Raw genomic sequence first — 20,502 nt, forward strand, 5'->3', positions numbered from 1 at the left:
TATTGGTGAAATGCATTGCTGGATGATTTTGGTCCTTGCAAGAATATCCAGAGTGTTCTTGTATGACATTAGATGGTGTATTTCTGTACTAGTCCTAAGTGTATGTCACTGAGGGTACTTTTGGAACATCAACATGCAGTGACCATAACAAAGAAAAGGAAACAATAGAAAAGAAAAGAGTATCACTCTTAAAGAAGATGGTGGGAATCTGCATAACTGGCTTAGTAGAGACCCTGGGCTTCCTATCCTTGATAGTCAAATGAGCTAGATGTCCCAGAACCCTGCTAACTAGAGCCTTTATACAGTAACATTGGGGATCTACTAAAATTCAAATTCTGGGCTCCAATCTACACATTTTTGAATTTTAGAAACTTTCACAGATGACTTAGCCCAGGCTCAGATTTGATACCTGTTTGTTCAGAGAAAATGGATGGTAGAAGTTCCATGAACAGAGACCATTCTGCAAAGCTAGTAGTAGATTCCATCCTCTGTTGTTTACATTTGGTTTGTTTTCAAAGGGAAGGCTCCGAAGAAGTATGATGCCCCAGCATTTACAGGACAAGAGGATCCAGCTTGCCCAGGAGAAGGTGAAGGCCAAACACCGCCGTCGTGCAACTCCTGTGTTTCCTCTGAGGATGACCAGTTGCATCTTCCCACGTCCTGTGACAAGAATAACTAGCCACGCGAAGAATATCATCAAATGCAGGAAGATGCTTGAAGAGATGGTGGAGAAACCCAGGCCGCTCTGTGCATTTAGGAGACTGCACCAATATCTCATGGAAGACAGTAAAGGGAAAATACAGGCTGAAGCCAAAGTTCAAAGTGGTCTTAGTAGTCTGCACACTTCCCCTCACTTCCCCTCGATCCCACCCTTGAGTTCGGAAAAGATGGCACAAGGGACAGTTGAGTTGTGTCCATCTTCCTTTAGTCAAGAGGTAACAAGTTCCGTCGCTCTTCAGTTGTTGCCATCTTTGAGCAGTCGAGTGGTAACTACTACAGACATCCGAAGACAGGCCCAGAAGGTAAATAGAGCCCGGAAGAGACTGGCTGCACTCTTAGAGGCAGATAGGCTTGCCGGGCAGGCTGAGAATATGTCATAATTGTGAAGACGACTATTCTGAAAACTGAAGGAAAACAAAAACAAGCTGGAAAATATGAGTGGTGTGAACTCTGCAAGTTGTCCATGAAGAAGTTAGTCCTGTGAGGCTCCTGTGTAGCTTCAATTTCATTAAGTATTGTTCAATTTCATTAAGTAATTAACTTGTGAAAACTTCTTAATCAAAGCTGCTATGTGTGCTGCAGTTTTAGACACCACTGTCATGGACTTATCTTTTTTGATTTTGTGGAAATCTCTGTAATTCTAAACTATCAATAAAGGTTTCCATTTTAAATACAAGTTCAGAGATTCTTTTATGTGCCGGTAATTAGTTGCCAAAAATGACATTATTATAGATGTGCTTGTGAAAGACAACTCAGGAAGCTCAGGCCGCCAGTTCTCCTACCAGGAACCAGGCAACCCTAATCTCCAGGTAGAATCATAAGCTTGATGCAAACAGCATGAGGCTTTATTGCAGTCATTTAACCAGCTAACTGCATAATAACCCTGGCTTCATCCCTCTACCATGTTGGATGGCTACGAAAGACCCTGAGAAACCAAGGCATGGATATCTTTTAAGTCAGCATAAGGGGATTGTCTGGGGTAGGCTTAGGCTCAGGATGGGTGTGACTCCAGGCTTGCCCTGTGTTGATTGGTCAACTGGTTGTTATTGCCCCTAGACGCTCCCAGGGCAATTGCAATGCTCTGCACATCATTGCTGTGCACTTGTACATAAAGCTACCTGTGCTGCAGCTTTAGACACATGTGTCTTGGATTTCTCTTGTTTTTTTTTTTGTTATGTTTTGTTTTGTGGAAATCTCTGTAATCCTAAATTATCATTAAATGGTTTCCATTTTAAATACAAGTTCAGAGATTCTTTTTTGTGCCAGTAAATTAATGCCATAAAGATACTCTTATAGAAGTGGTTGTATCTATCATTTATCTATCCCTCTATACTAGCTATCTACGATGAGCTACACCAATTTCAAAATAAATTAATTATTTTTACTATATAAAGTTACATAACGCAATTTACACTTGAGAATATATTGCTGCTCTGCATGCTAGCACACATCTTATATTCCCTCTGAGGCAAACTGTTTATTTTTTTGGAGGCAGGATTTCTCTATATAGTTCTGGAACTCACTCTATTCCAAGTGTTCTTGGAACTCAGAAATCTGGCTGCCTCTGACTCTCTAGTGCTGGGATAAAATGCAATTGTAACCACCTTTTGACCTGAAGACATAATCTTGATAATGGCTCCTATTGTTACCTGATTCTTAACCATTTCACTAGGTGAAGTATCAGTTCCCATAAAGATGGATACACTCCATTTGTACTAAAGGTGAGAAAATTCAAAACTGTCGTTACATCTATAAACCTAAGATTGGCTGCTTTAAGATGTTTGGCCTTGGGCAGTTTATGTCTTTATGTAAATTATAGTAGACTGGGGCTCAGATGTGTTTCCTCTGACCCTGAAGCCTGGATTGCAGGTGCGGCTACCAAATACCTGGAAGATTAAGGAAGTAATTCTGTTTATCACTTATACATTATAATAGAAGTCTTCTACCATTGTCCCCTCTTTGGGTTCTGTACTTAAGTATGTTGAAGAATAATCTTGGAGCATTCAGTATGGGTGGAATGGCTCTCCTGAAACTTAGTCTGTGTCTCTGATTTGTCCTTACCTCCTTTAGCTACCCCCTCTTTATCCACATTTCCCCTTTCTGGTATGAACCCTGGGCTAGTAAAATGGCTTCAATAGCAGCTCCACAAAATCAGCTTCACACAGTAAACATGTCTTACTCATACAATGCAAGCCCAACATTTTGGCATTGTGATATTATTGTCTATACAGTTCATGCTGAGTTTTTTCAGTGCACAAAAAATCTTTTAAGTAAGTTTAAATTTTTGTATTGGCCTGAAATTATAACTATCCTAGCTACATGTGCCTGTATATTGCTCTTGGACCATAAGTTTGGCACTAATGTCAGTGATTATACTCTGTTTCCATGATGCTCTGCCACACCCCAGCCCAGAAACTGAGATGTAATTATAGACTGAAACTTATGAAAGTGATCAAAAAGAAAAAGTAAAAATCTTCCTTCCATTGACCCATATAAAATGTATATTTGTCATAGTAATAAACTCTAACTCATAGAGTAGGTATGAAAGAAGACAGAATTTTTGAACTAACCTGAAGGTCTTTGAAATAGGTGTTAGCAATGGTGACTTTGGTAAACCTGATTTATGGTGGGTCAAATAGTGAATGTGAATGAAGAATACCTATGTCTTATACCTCTTAAAACTAGTTTTGGGTTACCTTAGATAGTTCCTTACCAGGTCCATTGGTTTGAAGGAGGGATTACTCCATGGACTTAGTATATAGTGGTTCTCTTCGGTATCTGCTGTGGCTGTGTAGTCCCTTCCCTTTCTCCTTGTAGTGTAGGCAAGTCTAGTCCTCTAATGGTCAGCCAAAGGATAAATGTAGTTTTAACTAGTCCCTTCCTGTCTGACTCCTAGCATACAGGCTGTTAAGTGGTATGGAGATTCACCCCATAAAGCTGTAAGAGCAATTAATCTACGGAGTTCCTTCTCAATTACCTATTGTAACTCTCCAAATTAAACACAATTCATCTGGAAAGCAATGTATCTCAGCTTTCTATGGACAAATGAAAAAACAAAGAAACAAAACACTCCAAACATGATTGACTGCTATACTTGATTTTCACCATCACTTCGGAAAAGAATATCCAAAGACACACTGTTTTGGGAACAAGTAACAAGCACCTTGTCCTAAGCACTGCCATTTTGGCTTCTGATCCCATTACACCAGTAGGGTGAAACAAAGGTCAGGTTCTCAAACCTAAAGGCATATAAGAACCTTCCAATTACTGACCCACCTCCTCGTGAAACCAGAGAAATAGTCTTTATGCATCTTTAGTTCTCTAGAAACATCATGGCTGTTCTAACAACCACAGGAAAAGTTAATCTAACAGTTTGGATTGAAAAGCTTGTATGTTGATTGGCAATGATGGAACAATTTAGGAAAGCCCCAAATCTTTGAAGTCTGATTGGTGAAAATTTGTGCCTGTAGCTTAGCTACAAATGCTTGTGATTTTTTTTTTTCTTAAATACTTGCTTCAACAGACTTTCCGGTCATAGTTCAGTTTCTCAGTCTGTTTTGTGTCCCTGATCAGTCAGCAGACGACCCCCCTCCCCAACACTTCTTTTGTGCTGCTTTGTATTGAATCTTGCTTTGGCAAAACCTAGTGTATCTACCTGAGTTGATTTGGGCCCTGAATCACAACATTTTATCATGTGAGTGCTAAATGCTTTCCTCTCTTTGTTCAAGTAAAAGATTCTGTACAGGACAAATTGCCCATGCCAGCAATGCTTCTTTATAGTTCCATGATGTTATTACTTGTGGTACATGTTTTATCTATAGGAACACAGGGATTTAGGTTAGTTTGCATATTCTGACTAACCTGAAGATCTTTGAATCTTTGAATAGTTTTGCTCCCACTGCCACTTTTACACAAAAATCACAAGTGGAAACACTTCCTAGGAATCAAGTGGGACTGTCAATACTTGGGCATCAACCAAGGCAGTTAGGGTCCTGGGAAAGAATATGAACTCAGCATTTCCATGAAAGATACCATTAGACAAGATTCAAAAACAAAAGGATACCACTTCAGAGTCTCCCATCTGCCTAGTGGTATTGGGTTAGATCACAGGTGCTGCTATCTGACAGATGTGGAAAAACACCAAGCCGCCTCTTTATCCCCATACTTGGATGGGACTCCATTCAATTTCTCCTTTCAGGTTTCTCAGTAAGATTTATGAGACTACTTTCTTTTTTTCTTTCTTTCTTTCTTTTTTCTTTTTCCTTTTTTCTTTCTTTTTCTTTCTTTCTCTATTTCTCTCTCTGTCTCTCTCTCTCTTTTCTCTCTTCCCTTTTAAAAATCAAAGGTTATTAAGTTTCTTACCCCAATGAAAGTAATAAGCCCCACAAGGACTAGTTTTCCAGAACCTCCCCTTTCCATCAATTAGCCAATTGTATCAGATTATGAAGCTGATTTCCATCAATGGGATAAGATGCTGTCAGCACCTTCATTAGTGTAAACAGCAGAATCCATCCAAATGCCAAAACTGTAATAATGTTAATCCATAGTCACAGTGGAAGACTACTATGACTCTACCACAAAGTATTTTAAAAGAAAAAAATTTGTACATACCATTAAAATAATGTGTTAATGTGCACATATCCTATATCAATATATAAGAATAAATATTACTCTCAAAGAAATATGGATGTTATTGGATGAATAGGATTATTAGTTTGATGATGCTTTAAGCGGGAACTTTGTCTCACCTCAAAAACAACCAGTAAATCATGTTGGCTTTAACCAGAAAGGTGTTACTTTCAATCAAAGCATGAATTTTTAAAAAGCATATCTAGAACTAATGTACTCAGTCAGAGATTTTTGAGGAAACTAAGTCACTGTTACTGTTCCACTGTTTATGTCATCTCAATCAAAACAAAACAAAACAAAACAATTCTTCTGACTCCATATCTTGCCACTTGCCAGGAAATTGTGAGAGGAACAGCAAATAAATGAGATTTCAGGCTTTCCCGTCAATCTCCAAATTTCAAGGTGTCAGTCTTTAGGCTTCAAGAAATCCTGGCATGCTATTTTTTTAATGATTGATTTCTTTTCATTCGCATTGGTGTTTTAGGTGCATATGTCTATATGAGGATGTAGGATCCTCTGGAACTGGAGTTACAGGTAGTTATGAGCTGCCATGTGGATGCTGGGACTTGAACTCCTCGGGTCCTCTGGAAGAGAAGCCAGTGATGCTCTTAGCGGCTGAGCCATCTGTCCAGACCCCCTGGCATTTATTTTAATACATGTTGAAATTAAAATAATATTAATAATATTAAAATAATTATTATTAAATAATATTAATAATATTAATAATATTAATTTTTGTTGATGCACTGAGGTGTGGATGTCACAGGATCACTCATGTGAGTCGGCTATCACTGTTTGGGTTCTGGGGATTGAACTCATGTGATGCTTGTTGGCAAACACCATCATTCACCATCATTCACTGTGCCATCTTGTTGGCCCTAAGTAGGAAAAAATAGACATTAGGTACTTTCAGGACAGAAAGAAGAAAAAGGATCAGTATCCAAAAGAACTATACTCTGACAAAAATATTATGTGACCTAGTTCCATCTTCCATTAAATTCACAATCCACCCTTTGAGTCTCACACACCACTGCTAGGATTAGTGGTGTGTGCCACCCCACCCAGCCCTTCAGAAGATAAGCTGTAAATACATTGGGTTGGAATTTAGGAAAAGGAAGGGCTGTGGGTATTTCTTTTTGGGGTGGTGGTGAAGGGGTGGCATTATACATATTGACATACATGTTTATAAAACAAAGATTGCAAATCAGTAATTTAGTAACTGAATTCACAAATACTATCTACTAGTACAGCTAACCACACTAATCCATTTCATGTCCAGCACTAATCCATTTCATGTCCAGCATAAATTTTATTACACAGTTACTCAGTGGAAAGCTGATGCTGAAGCATCCTGGAATGTATTTCTTCACTTTTCTAAGGTGTCCCTCAAATTTATGTGCTTAAGAGGAATCATTGCCAATTTTTTCCTGCATCACAAGAATCCTGAATGCTTGCCAATGTGTTATACTAAAGGGGGCATATCAAAATGCATTCTCATACCTCTTTTAGAAAGGAAACATATAACAATTCCCCATTATCACAGCAGATCACCTCATTATCTGTGGTGAGTAATATGAACACTTTGTTGTATAATTTCCTGAATTTCTTTTGTTCCTCAGTTGTGTGATTACTCACAAGAAAGACTAAAAGGACTGACATTACTGAAGACCATTACCAGTACATGTCCAGTACTCTACTAACCAGGTTTTGTCCAACACATCATCTTTGAAGCATATTACGATAAGTACTAACTACATTATCACACAGATGTCTTTGCAGAGAGATTTAACAATTTACTGAATGTCATTCCATACTGATTAAAAGGATGAATGTCTATTGAAGACTTCATTTAATTTCATGACAAGTTTCTCAGGTGGTACTCAGAGGACTGTCTGCTGATCCTCAGATATTCTGTAGGTTTCTCCCATGTTGTATCAAGGCCGGTCTGTGGTTGATGAGTAGAACAGAGAAGATGTGAATCTATACCTTTTGAAGACAAGGTCATAAATGATACTTAATTTTTTTAATTGGGTTTACTTGGAAAACTTGGGGGAAGGATTATTCTTTTGCCATATTATAAAGAAATGTAATCATGTGGAGAGGCCTACATGGTAAGTCAGTGAAGGTCTTCTGTCAATAGCCAAGTGTAAATTCCCAAGCATGTGATGAGCCATCCTAGAAGTGACTCCTTTAATAACAACCTTACAAGATGCAGCTCTGCTTGCTGTAAGATCATGAGAAGACTTGAGGAAGAACTACACAGCTAAGGTGGTCTCATATCCTGATCTATAGAATGTGAGGTATTTGTTTAAAGCCACAAAGTTTGGGATGAGCATTTATTATGCTGCAATGGATAATTTGTATACCTGATGTAAATTCTCTCAAGTTCTCTTAGGACTGACAAAGCTTTCTCTCAGTAATTTCTCACCACCATGCATATCCACTTGTTATGTACTCTATTGTGCACAGAGAAGTGGGAGTTACTGGTGAAAGATTTCCCACAATCCTTACTTCCATAGAGTTTTTGCCCAGTATGGGTCAATAAGTGCTTCTTCACAGATGAGACATTATTAAAAGCTTTTCCACAATAACTGCATTTCTACATTTTTTCTCTAGTATGTCTTCTCTTGTGCACAGTTAGAGAGAAACTACTGCTGAAACACTTCTCACAATCATTGCAATGATAGGGTTTCTCTCCAGTGTGAGTTCTTAGGTTTTGGGTTAGATAGGAGCTCTTCCTGAAGCTTTTCCCACAATCCTGGCTTTCAAAGGCTTTTTCTTCAGTATGAATGCTATTATATCCAATGAGAGTGGACCTTGTACTGAAGGCCTTTCCACACTGAGTACACTCATGGTGATTCTCACCCCCGTATTCATTCTCTTATGGATTTTGAGGTTACAACTGGTATGGAAGACATGAAAACATTGGTTAGACTCATAGGGCTTTTCCCTAGTGTGAATTCTTATGTGAAGTCTAAGGGATGAGGGGTCAGTACTTGCTTTCCCACAGTGATTGCACTCAAATGGTTTCTCCCCATTATGGATTCTTCTGTGAACAGTAAGATAAGATTTACTGCGGCAAATTTTCCACACTGACTACAGTCATAGGGCTTTTCTCCACTATGAAGTCGCTTGTGCTGAGTAAGGTTCGATTTCCTGCTGAAGACTTTAAAACATTGATTGCATTCATTGACTTTCTTTCCATGATAATCTCTTTCCTGTTAATTATGACATAAATTGTAACTGTAATTTATAATGTTCATAATATATCATGCTAAAATAAGAGGCTCTTTCCAGAAAATCTATGACATAAATCAATTTGGCTCTTTTCACTACTTACATATGACTTCTGCTTAGTTAGAGCTTGTTCAAATGCACAGCCATTTGCCTGCAAATCCTTATATCCAAAAACATGTTCTGATAAATTTAGGGACTCTTATGTTTCAAATCCCTAGTGATGGGAGAGCTTGTAGTTTCAAGATGCCTTTTTTCAGATGAATACCAGCCAAATACAAAACTGATAGTGACAGGGGCAGCTGAGCAGTGAGTTCAAGGAGAAGAAAGAGAAGGGGCTTCCATGTGCTCTCTGTATGTTAAGAACCTATGCCACATCATTCTGACCTCACCTGATCAACCTTAACAGGCGTGATCAGTAACAACTGTAGCCAGTCTCTAACAGGCATGACTTACTGTCCCCTACAATTCCCCTTTCAGTCTAAAAGAGGATTAAAAGTTAACAATGTAAAGTATCCCAAATTAACAATCATAAAGATGAAAACCAAGAAATCTCCTATTGCACATCCTAGCTATGTCTATTTCAGCTAAACCATAAAGTCATCTGAAAGAGGTGTCCAATCTTGAAAACCTCCTTCCAATCCCAACCCTCAACAGTAGGAAAGTTATTCCTAATTGAGCTTAAACTACCCTCATAGACAATAATGGGGAACAGGGGTGTAGCATCCTCCAAGTTACTTCCTGCTGAAATGGGACGATGGTAGCCTTGTGGGGTCCTGTGGGAAGAAATGTTAGCATAGTGAATGTCTCTAATGGATTATATCCAGTCCATGTTAGATGGGATTTGCTTGACTGAAGATCTAGGTTGAAATCCTCCACTTGATTGAAGTCAGTAATCTAACCTCTGGTCAGAGTGTCAGTTCAAATGGAGTAATGGACCCAGTGCTGCCAAGGAGGTATGGCCCAATTCCTTTTCTGGAGTGTCCAGGGATTGTTCTCAGGCAGGTCTTCATTGGCTGTGTGGGACTCAAACACAAGTGTTAGCCTAGACATGTTTGCTTGTATATGTATGCAAGCTGGAAAAGGCAATCGTGGAAAGATAATTATTGTAAGATGGTACACACCTTGAAGGATAAGATCCAATAAAGGCAAAGACAGTCCCCAAATTCTTTTTTCGTTCTGTATTACATCAATTGGCTTCTTGATATAATACAGAAACTCTAAAGTTTAGTTAAATAATGTGCTTTGATTTTAGGGGATGAAAGCCAAATCCAACTCTAAATCCAGGATTGATTTACTTGAATAGGGACTAGGAAATAAAGAGAAATAGAGTTATTTGAGAGACAACTGTAAAATTTATGGTATGGCACCTTCCCTTTGTTTGATTGTTATAGCTACCTTCTCTTCTTAAGCATCTACCCAGGTAGTGTTCTTGGAATTTTGGAGATGAGTTTTCCTGTGAAGATAGAAACAAACTCTTCCCTTTTCTTTGGGAGGTTTCTATTTAGTTTATGAGATATACCTCAGTAAATACCTGACAGTCATCCTTGTCGAGAGGTTTGTCTTTTACGACTCAAATTTTGATCAACTTTGACGGTATCCTAAGTTTTTCTTCTTCTGTGGATACAAATGCAAAACCCCTACCCCAACATAACACATGTCCAGGCTTCCATACTGATGTCAATACTTTGTAGTATACTGGTTGATTCATTTCAGCAGTTTTTTCCATAGTCCAGTGTCTTTCTGTAGCTGTTTGTCCCTTGTCATTGGCATTAAGAATGTTTAGTGTGAAGAAAGCATTATGTAACCTATGTTTGGGGGTTTTGATTTATGATCTTGTCTATGGAGCATCTCCTTAAGTTCTTATTAGATCTTTTAACAAATGCTTGCCCTATAGGATTGTGTGGTATACCAGTGATATGCTTTATGTTATAATATTTGAAGAACTGTTCCATTATTGTGGAGACATATGTGGGAGAATTGTCAGTTTTTATCTGTGTAAGTATACCCATAACTGCCTTCACCTCTAGCAGGTTTGTAATAACAGAATCAGCTTTTTCAGAGTTGTGAGTAGTAGCCAATTGGAAAACTGAGAATGTGTCAATAGTATGATGCACATATTTCAAATTTCCAAATTCTGTAAAGTGAAAGACATCCATCTGCCAGATCTGATTCCTCTGAATGCCTTTAGGATTACAGCCTGCTGGCAGTGAAGTTTAGTTATAAAGGAACATGTAGGACAGTTTCTCACTATCTTCTTGGTTGTTGCCAATTGATGGAGAAGTCCTTTTTTTAAACCGTTGCTATTTACATGATTTTTTAATGAAATTCTGAGGCTTCTAGCACAATACCAATTAATAAACGATCAATCTCACCATTGCCTTGTGCTAGTGGGCCTGGCAGGCCCGACTGGGACCTGATATGCACAATGTATAGAGGATTGCTTATGTTTCTTATTGTTTCCTGTAATTGTAAAAACAATGAGGTTAATTCCTTATTATCAGGAACAAATTCTTCAGTCTCAATGTGTAACATGACTCTCTCTGCATATTGGGAATCAGTAACCATGTTAAGTGGTTCTGAAAAATCCATGAGTACCATGAGAATTGCATATAATTCTGCCTTATGTACATATATATATATGGACTTTGAACTACTTTATTTACCTCATATGCTTTAAAACCAGCCTTACCTGATTTGTTAACTTCAGTTTAAAAGGTAATAACTCTAGAAATGGGAATTTGTTTTACAATAAGTGGAAGAATATGGACAGTCTTTTTTATAAATTTAATTCTGTCGGTCTGGGGAAAGGTGTTGCTAATTTTCCCCAAAAAGTCAATAAGAGTTATTTGCCAATATTCATTAACCTTCCATAAGGAGGAAATTTCTTCTTAGTTAAAGGTAATATAATTTCTGTTGGATCTTTTCCAGTCAGTTGACAAAGTCTTAATTTTCTACTTTAAAATCAAATCAGAAATCTTTTTATATATATATAATATATATATATATAATATATATATATCTTTAACTTTTTATCCTGTTTTCATGGCAGAAATTTCCAATCCAATCCAATTTAATGTCTTCTCTCTGCATCAGAATTGCAGGAAGATATTCTCTGGATGGCACAATGACCAGAATACAGTCTAAATCAAGGTTTATCTGATATATATGCACATCCAATATTCTGTTTTCTACCCATTGTTGTTCTTTTTTGCCTTGGCGGATAATATTCATGGACTGTTTACGTCCTTATCACCTTTAAGAGCCATTTTTATACATTTTAAGTCATGACCTTCTACCCCAATAATCATCTGTAATTGAGAAATTTCTCCTATCAGTTTCTGAAGACTATTAATATTTGATAACGATCCCTTCTAATTTGCACCTTCTGTGGCCTGATTCTTTGTAAGTCTATCTTATAACCAAAATAGTTAAAAGAATCTCCTCTTTTTCAGAGCAATCTGTAACCCCCATCTAGGCAGAAATTCCTTCACCATGACAAACATATGTTCCAAACTTTCCTTACTGGAATCTGATAAATGAATATCATCCATGTAATGATAAATGAGGGATTGTGGAAGTTTTTTTATGAATTTTTTGCAAACGTTGTTGTACAAAGTGTTGACATAAAGTAGGACTATTTAGTATCTCCTGAGATAAAACCTTCCACTGATATCTCTGAACTGGCTGTGAGTTATTAAGAGTTGGTACAGTAAATGCAAATTTCTCTCTACCATTTCTTGAAGTGGTATAGTGAAAAAACAGTCATTCAGGTCAATTACTATCATCAGCCCTCCTTTGGGTATTAAGGAAGGCAATAGCATTCCAGGCTGTAGAGAGCCCACAGGCTGAATTACGTTATTTGTGGCTCTCAGGTCTGTCAACATTCTCCAGTTACCTGACTTCTTTTTGATAACAAATACAGGAGAATTCCAAGGGCTGGTAGAAACCTCTATGTGTCCAGCTTCTATCTGTTCTTGCACTAACTTTTCTAGAGCCTCTAGCTTCTCAGAGGTCAAAGGCCATAGCCCTATCCAGACAGGTTCATCTGTAAGTTATTTTAACAGTAGGGCCTTTGGTTAATCTCAAGGTTTCTCCTTTGTATTTAATTTCTGTACAGCCTGAATGGTTGGTAACCATTTCCCATAGTGTCTTACCCGATCCTTTCTACTATTCATCAATTGTACATAATTCGTATCTGACACTGTATGGATGTTAATTTGAGTTTTCCATTGCTATAAGAGATCAGACCCCAGAGGTTTATAGCTATATTTGACACGTAAGGTTTTAGTCTCCCTTTCTGTCCTTCTGATCCAATGCAGACCACCGAGTGAACACGCTGTTGTACTCTAGATAGTGTTTCAATACCCAAAAACTGTACATTTGCTTCCCTGAGTGGCAATTCCTTCGGCCAGGACTTTTGGGTACTAATACTGATGTCAGCTCCAGTGTCTACTATACTGTTAGTAATTTTATCATTAATTTGTACCCTTAAGTGAGGTTATTTGTCTTTGATTGAGGTCTGCAAAATATGTGCTTTTTGTCCTGTCCAGTTTTATCTCATTCTTCATTGATAGCCAAACTTCCATCTATGGCATTGTCATCTTTCACAATAGTAGAAGTATCTATTTATCCTGTGAGAGGTTGTCTTCTACTTTTATTGGAAACGCCCTGATGTTTTTTGCATTGCAGACATTCTCAAGGCCCCCTTTGCAGTTTCCCGGCTTAACTTGTTCCCTTGCATATCCCCTATTGGTCTACACTCATTAGTCCATTGCCTGCCCTTACCACTGCATCTCCTACACATTCCAGAAGTCAGTGGCCTTTCGAGTGAGGGATCCTTAGAATTTCTTTGCCTACAAGTTCTCCTCATATGTCCAATTCTACCACAGCTGAAACATCTATTTTCCTGATGCTTCCATGGACTCCTGGAGTGGACTCTTCCTACCCGAGGATCTGATTCATAGTAGCAATGAACCCTGTCCTCTTGGTACCTATAGCAATACCTGTAAGTTGTTTCTCTTCCCAAGCCCTTGTGTCATCATCTCTGGGAAACGTAATCTCCTGCTGACTTTTGAAACCTCTTGGGATAGCTTCTCCTTCCCAGATTCCAGCATTTTGCAATGGTAGTCAATATGGGCATTATGCAAAAACCCATTCTTTTAGTGGCGCTGATCTGGTCTTTAAAGGCCAAAGTATTCTTTTGCATATTGGGTTTGCATTGTCAGAAGCTATTGGATACACAATCAAATGTCTTATTGCTGGATCTGTTACTTGTAAGTCTACTGCTCTGGTCAACTGGTCTAAGAAGTCCTTGAATAATTCTATTGATCCCTGTTCTATTCTGGTATAAGCTTCCAGTCATTCCCCTGGCTCTCATACCTTATCCCATGCAATTAGTGCTGCTTTCCTGCATAGGGGCAGCATATGGTCGTCCTATTCAGGCTGAACCTGTGGGTCAGAATAAATACCTTCACCCAGGATTTTTTCAAGAGTCCCTCATGACCGTCCCTAATGGCTTGAGGTTCAAGAAGCTTTCCTGCTTCCCTGATTAACACCTTCCTTTTGATTTGAGAAGAATTCTCAAGTACGGCTGACAGGAGTCCTAGCCAATCTGTGGGCATCACCCTATTAAAGGTGGCCCATGAATGTAAAAGCTGTTTTAAATATGGGCTATAAAGACCATATGAGACAACTGAATCCTTAATATGCTTAAGATCTTTCAACTCTATAGGCTGCCAAATATAAGCCACCTGTCCCTGGGAGTGTCTTTTAGTTGGTGGCTTTTCTACCAATGTTGCTGAAACCAATTAAAAAGAAAAATAAGTCAACAGAAGAAAAAGAAAAAATGGTGAGGTGCATACATCATTTAAGGAAGACTTTGAGAGATCACAATAATTGGTAAAGACTGGAAGTGGGTTCTGGAAATTTTAGGAGTTATAGAAAACTGACATATACTGAGATTCATAAGAAATAGACAAAATAAATAATCAGGAATGGGAATTGTGACTTAAAATTTACTCTTAAAAATTTTAATTAGGTTTCTGTATGCTTGTATATACTGATGTGTGTCATAAACAGAGAGGTTGGATCCCCAGGAGCTGGAATTATACGCAGGTGTGAGTCTTCCTATGTGGATGCTGGTAACTAAACTCTGGGTCTCTGCAAGGGCAGCTATGTGTTCCTAACTTTGAAGCCATCTCTCCAGCCTATGACTTAAAATTTAAAACACAAAGAACTGCATCTTTGTTTTTCTTTCACAGGCCCACGTGTGAGATGACAAAGGCAGAGTTGAGAGAAAGTAAAAATAGTGATAGCTCATACCCAACATTCATGTCTACCTTTGTCAGAGGAAAAGAATACTTTTCACTCTTGCACCCTAGGCCAGAGTGACTTCTCAGAAGAGCCCTGATAAACTTGTGCTCACCTGGAGAGATGCCTGGAACACTTCATTTGTCCTCTATTATAGCCTTGTCTTCCTGTTCCAACTGGGATATCAGATTTGTGTTGTCAAGGTAATACCCTATTTATGGAGAAAGTAATTGTAAAGTTAGTGAAATTATTCATGGGCTATGTAAATCTGTAGATGGAGGTTTCTGTCCCACTTGGTTCCACAGTCCCTTAGTCACAAATAAACACACAGATGATTATATTAATTATAAACTGTTTGGCTGATGTCTCAGGCTTCTTATTGGCTAGCTCTCTCTTAATTATCAACCCATTTCTATTAAACAAGGTATTAACACAAGGCTATGGCTTCCCTGTAATGCTCCATCATGTTACTCCAAGTTCCTTCTCCCAGCCTTCTCCTTGGCAAGCCACACGGTTATAGAACTGTCTTTTGATTATAAATGGCTTCCAGAAGCCTGAGCACCCAGATGGAACAACATGTCCCAGATGTCAATCATTTATTCCAACCACAGACCTACTTACCTAGGCAACCCTCCCTCAGCCCACCACCCATGAAATTTTTACCCTGCCAATATTCTCCTTCTATAGTTTTCTGACATCCTGCTTAAACTATCACCAGGTTCTTGGCCTCTTCTCCCCCTCTCCTTTACCCCACTCTACTGACTATATATGCTAGCCTGGGAAAAATAAAATTTGCCACTTGATCAGAACCTGTCTTGTCGTCATATTCTCTGGGTCTCTTTTCCCCATTTCCCTCACTGGATTTCTTGCCCTAAGTTGCTGTCCCATGGGTTGGGACAACTACACACCATAACCAGACAATAAAACCTTATCCCTGAAGACAACACTCACTTTGGTGAGTGATCAGGAACCTCTTTGTTTGATGACTAGGTTGTGTAATGCCTGAACTTGCTATTTAGGCAGCTGATGGCAAAGAGACCCCTCTGCCAGATCAATCCTAACCCTCTTGTCCTCACTTGTTATAACTCAATCTCTGCCCTCAGGCAGGCCTATTCAAATGCTTAGTTCTGTAGACATGCAAAGAAGGGGACATTCTCCACTGAGGCCCTGCTATTGAAGAGCAAATAAGTTTGCATCTGCAATTCAATGCAGACCTGAGCCCCTGTTTATTGGAACCCTGGAACTATAGGTTTGGACCTTCAGAAATTCCCTAATGGAATTTTCCTGGCTCCTGACAACTCCCCTCTCTTAAATTAAGAAAAGGAAACCTGTACTTCTGCAGTGGGACAGATGGCTGTGGCTGGCTTAGGTGGCTCCCTTCAACCTAACGGGGGAGGGGAGGGGGGGAGCTATCATGGAACCAAGCATTCTGTCATGCGTGTTCTGTCTTTGGATTCCCTGTAGGCAAGGAAAACTGAACCCATCTATGGCTGAAATTAGTCTCTGTAAAACAAATGATGTTAATGGGAATTGGGCCTGGTCCAACTCCAAGAGTTCCTGAATCAGAAAAAATCCACCGGGAGGTATCACCTTAGCTCTTGCATTCTCCAGTGGGATGGAGACATACAAAAGTTAAAACGGCATTTTTAAAATTAGAATGGGAATGCCCTCCATTGCCTTTGGTACAGACCCTACTTAAGTTTGCTCTCTTAAATACACTTCTATCCTAAGGCTTGTAAGTTACACGTTACATTCCTATTAGAATGAAATCTGACTTCTAGTTTCTAATAACAGTTACATAACACATATAGCAAGGTTACAGACATTAACTATTTCATCATGAACATACATTAGGTTGAGTTACCATACACTCAAAAGACAATAAGTTATTCTCATGATCTGTGGGGTGTGAACAATTTCACAATTCTAAACTGTTTTCATTTATTCCTTGCCTGGAGTTCAATGCCCTTTAAAACTTTCTATTTCTTGCTTAAAATCCACAGTTCTGAAATCTGTAAAGTTCTGAAATCAGGTTTGTAATATCATACATAGTCTTTGAATGATAACTGAAAAGTCTTTTATCAATGTCCTGTTTAAGCATTATAAAGGGATTTCTGCCACTCATTCTGGTTTAAACCAGTATCCCACTGTCCTACATGGTTCCTTTTTCCCAATGGAAAAACTGGCAAAACAGTTTTGTGTGCCTGAAAATTTCAAATTTCATTGTTTTGTTTCACCACTGAGTAGTACTCCATTGTGTAAATGTCCCATATTTTCTCCATCCATTCTTCAGTGGAGGGGCATCTATGTTGTTTCCATGTTATGGTTATCAAACAATGCTGCTATGAACATAGCTGAACAGATGTCCTTGCTGTATGAATGTGCATCCTTTAGGTATATGCAAAAGAGAGGAATTGGCAAACTGATTTCCAAAGTGGCCATACAAATACTCCCACCAGCAGTGGAGAAGTAGTCCCCTTTTCCACATCTTCTCCAGCATAACTGTCATTGATATCTTTGGTTTTAGCCATTGTGCCCAGTGTAAGATGGTATCTCAGAGTTGTTTTTATTCTCATGTCCCTGATGGCTAAGGATATTGAACATTTTCTTTTTTGTCTTTCAGTCATTTTAGATTCCTCTATTGAGAATTGCCTATTTAGTTTTTAACCCCACTGTTTCATTGAATTGTTTTGTGTTTTGGTGACTAGCTTCTTGAATTTTTTGTATATATTGAAATAAGTCTTCAGTCAGATGTGGGGTTGGTAATATCTTCTCCCATTCCATGGGCTGCTGTTTGTCTTGTTGACTGTGTCCTTTGCGTTACAGAAGCTTCTTAATTTCAAGAGGTCCCATTTATTAATTGTCCATCTCAGTGTCTGTGCTAGTATGGTTATGTAAATGAAGTAATCTCTTATTCCTATTCAATCAAGGGTACCTCCCTCTTTTTCAACTATGAGGTCCGGTGTGGCTGGATTTATGGTGAGGTCTTTGATCCATTTGCACTTAAGTTTTTTGCCTAGTGAGAGGTATAGATGTATCTGCAGTCTTCTACTTGTCAACATCCAATCATGCCAAAACCATCTCTTGAAGATGCTTTCTTTTTTCCATTGTATAATTTTACATTCTTTGTAGAAAATCAGGAGTTTTTAATATGTGGGTTAGTATCTAGATCATCAATTTGATTCCATTGGTCTTCATGTCTATTTTTGTGCCAATACCAAGCTGTTTGTAAGACTTTGGCTCTATTATAGAGCTAGAAGTCAGGGATGGTGAAGCTTGCATAAGTTCCTTTATTGTATAGAGTTGTTTTGATTATCCTGTGGTTTTTGTTTTTCCATACAAAGTTGAGTATTGTTCAATCAGCTTATGTGAAGAATTGTACTGGTGTTTTGAAGGGATTGAATTGAATCTGCAGATTGATTTTGACAAGATTGCCATTTTTACTATGCTTAATCTACCTATCCAACAACTTGGGAGATCTTTCCATTTTCTGGTATCTTCTTTAATTTCTTTTTTTAAAGACTCAAAGTTCTAGTTATACAAGTCTTTCACTTGTTTGGTTAGCTTTACCCCAAGATATTGTGTGTTGTTTGTGGCTATTGTATAGGGTTATATTTCTCCGACTTCTTTCTCAGCCTAGTTATCACCTGTATATAGTACGACTATTGTTTTTTTTTTAGTTAATCTTGTATCCTGCCACTGTGCTGAAGGTGTTTATCAGTGGTAGGAGTTCCTTGGTGGCATTTTTGGGGTGACTGTGTAAACTACCATATCGTCTGCAAATAGTGAAAAGTTGACTTCTTCCTTTACATTTTGTATCCCCTTGATCTCCTTTTGTAGTCTTATTGCTCTAGCTAGAACATCAAGTACAATATTGAAGGGATACAGAGAGTGCAGACAACCTTGTCTTGTTCCCAATTTTAGAAGAATCATGTTGAGTTTCTCTCCATTCAGTTAGATTTTGGTTGTTGGTTTACTGTATATTACTTTCATTATGTTTATGTTTCATTATGTTATCCCTGAGCTCTCCAATGCCTTTTTCATGAAGGTGTGTTGGATTTTTTCAAAGACCTTCTCAGCATCTAGTAGGATGAAAATGTGGTTTTTCTTTTTCAGTCTGTTTAAATGGTGGATTACAAGGATGGATTTTCATATGTTGAACCATGTCTGCATCACTGGGATGAATCCTATTTGATCATGGTGGATGATTTTTCAGATGTGGTCTTGGATTCATTATAGGGAAAGGGCATTTAGGTTAGCCTCTCCACAATTACCTAGATTGTCAGTTTGTGTCATTCTTGTAGATCTCTGGAAATCTCCCTAGTGCTAGATCTCTCCTTGGACCTATATTAGCATCCTCTAATATGGTATCTCTCTTCTGGCGCTCCTCTATTCTTCTCCTTACTCAATATTTCAGCTCTTCCATTTCTTCCCCTGCTCTCTTCTTCTTCTCCTCTCACTCTGGCTGCTCCCTCTCCCCTACCCTCATGCTCCCAATTAGCTCAGGAGTTCCTGGCTCTTCCTATTCCTGGGGACCATGCATTTTCCCCTTAGAGTCATTCTTTTTTCTTGGTTTCTTTGGTGAAGAGGATTGTAGGCTAGTAATCCTTTGCTATATGTCTAAAATTCATATATGAATGAGTACATAACATGTTTGTATTTTTGTGTCTGGGTTACCACACACAGGATGGTTACTTTTAGTTCCATCCATTTACCTGTGAATTTCAAGATTCCATTGCTTTTATCTGCTGAGTAGGACTCCATTGTATAAATGTACCACATATCCTTGATCTGTTCTTCAGTTGAGGGGCATCTAGGTTGCTTTCAGGTTCTTGCTATTACAAACAATACTGCTATGAAAATGGTTGTACATATGTCCTTGCTGTATGGACATGAATTATTTGGGTATATGCCCAAGAGAGGAATTGCTGTATCTTGAGGTAGACTGATTCCCATTTTTCTGAGCAACCGATTTACTGATATCCAAAGTTGTCTTACAAGTTTGCACTCCCTCCAGCAATAGAGGAGTGTTCCTGTTTCTCCACATCCTCTCCAGCCTAGACTGTCATTGGTGTTTTTGATTTTAGACATTCTGACAGGAGTGAGGTGGTATCTCAGAGTTGTTTTGAGTTGGATTTCTCTCATGGCCAAAGATTTTGAACACTTTCTTAAGAGTCTTTCAGAGATTTTAGATTCCTCTGTTGAGAAATCCCTATTTAATTTTTCACCCCACGTTTTAATTTCATTTTTTGGTGTTTTGGTGGCTAGCTTCTTGAGTTCATTGTATATTTTGGAAATCAGCCCTCAGACTGATGTGGGTTTGGTGAAGATTTTTTCCATTCTATGGGCTGTTGATTTGTCTTACTGACTGTGTCCTTTGCATTACAGAAGCTTCTCAGCTTCATGAGATCCCATTTATTAATTGAAGACCTCAGTGTCTACGTTACTGGTGTAATGTTCAGGAAACAGTCTCCAGTTCCAATTCCTTCAATGTTATCCTCCACTCTCTCTTCTAGAAGATTCAGTGTGGCTGGATTTATATTGACATCTTTGATTCATTTGCACTTATGTTTTGTGCATGGTGACAGATATGGATCTATCTGCAAT

At 38.5% G+C, this 20,502-nt stretch overlaps 1 protein-coding gene across 1 annotated transcript; it reads left to right on the plus strand.

The window, feature by feature from the left end:
* Window positions 1-539: 539 nt before the first annotated feature.
* LOC107977389 (putative methyl-CpG-binding domain protein 3-like 3) lies at window positions 540-1,100 on the plus strand. The gene has a single exon (XM_027411620.1). It carries the CDS (start codon window positions 540-542, stop codon window positions 1,098-1,100), a length of 561 nt encoding a protein of 186 aa, XP_027267421.1.
* Window positions 1,101-20,502: the final 19,402 nt, after the last annotated feature.

The sequence above is a fragment of the Cricetulus griseus genome, chromosome 4 (genome assembly GCF_003668045.3).
Source record: "Cricetulus griseus strain 17A/GY chromosome 4, alternate assembly CriGri-PICRH-1.0, whole genome shotgun sequence".
NCBI lineage: Eukaryota > Metazoa > Chordata > Mammalia > Rodentia > Cricetidae > Cricetulus > Cricetulus griseus.

Coding starts and splice junctions, on each gene's coding strand:
- LOC107977389 (XM_027411620.1), top strand. CDS start 540: ATGCCCCAGCATTTACAGGACAAGAGGATCCAGCTTGCCCAGGAGAAG.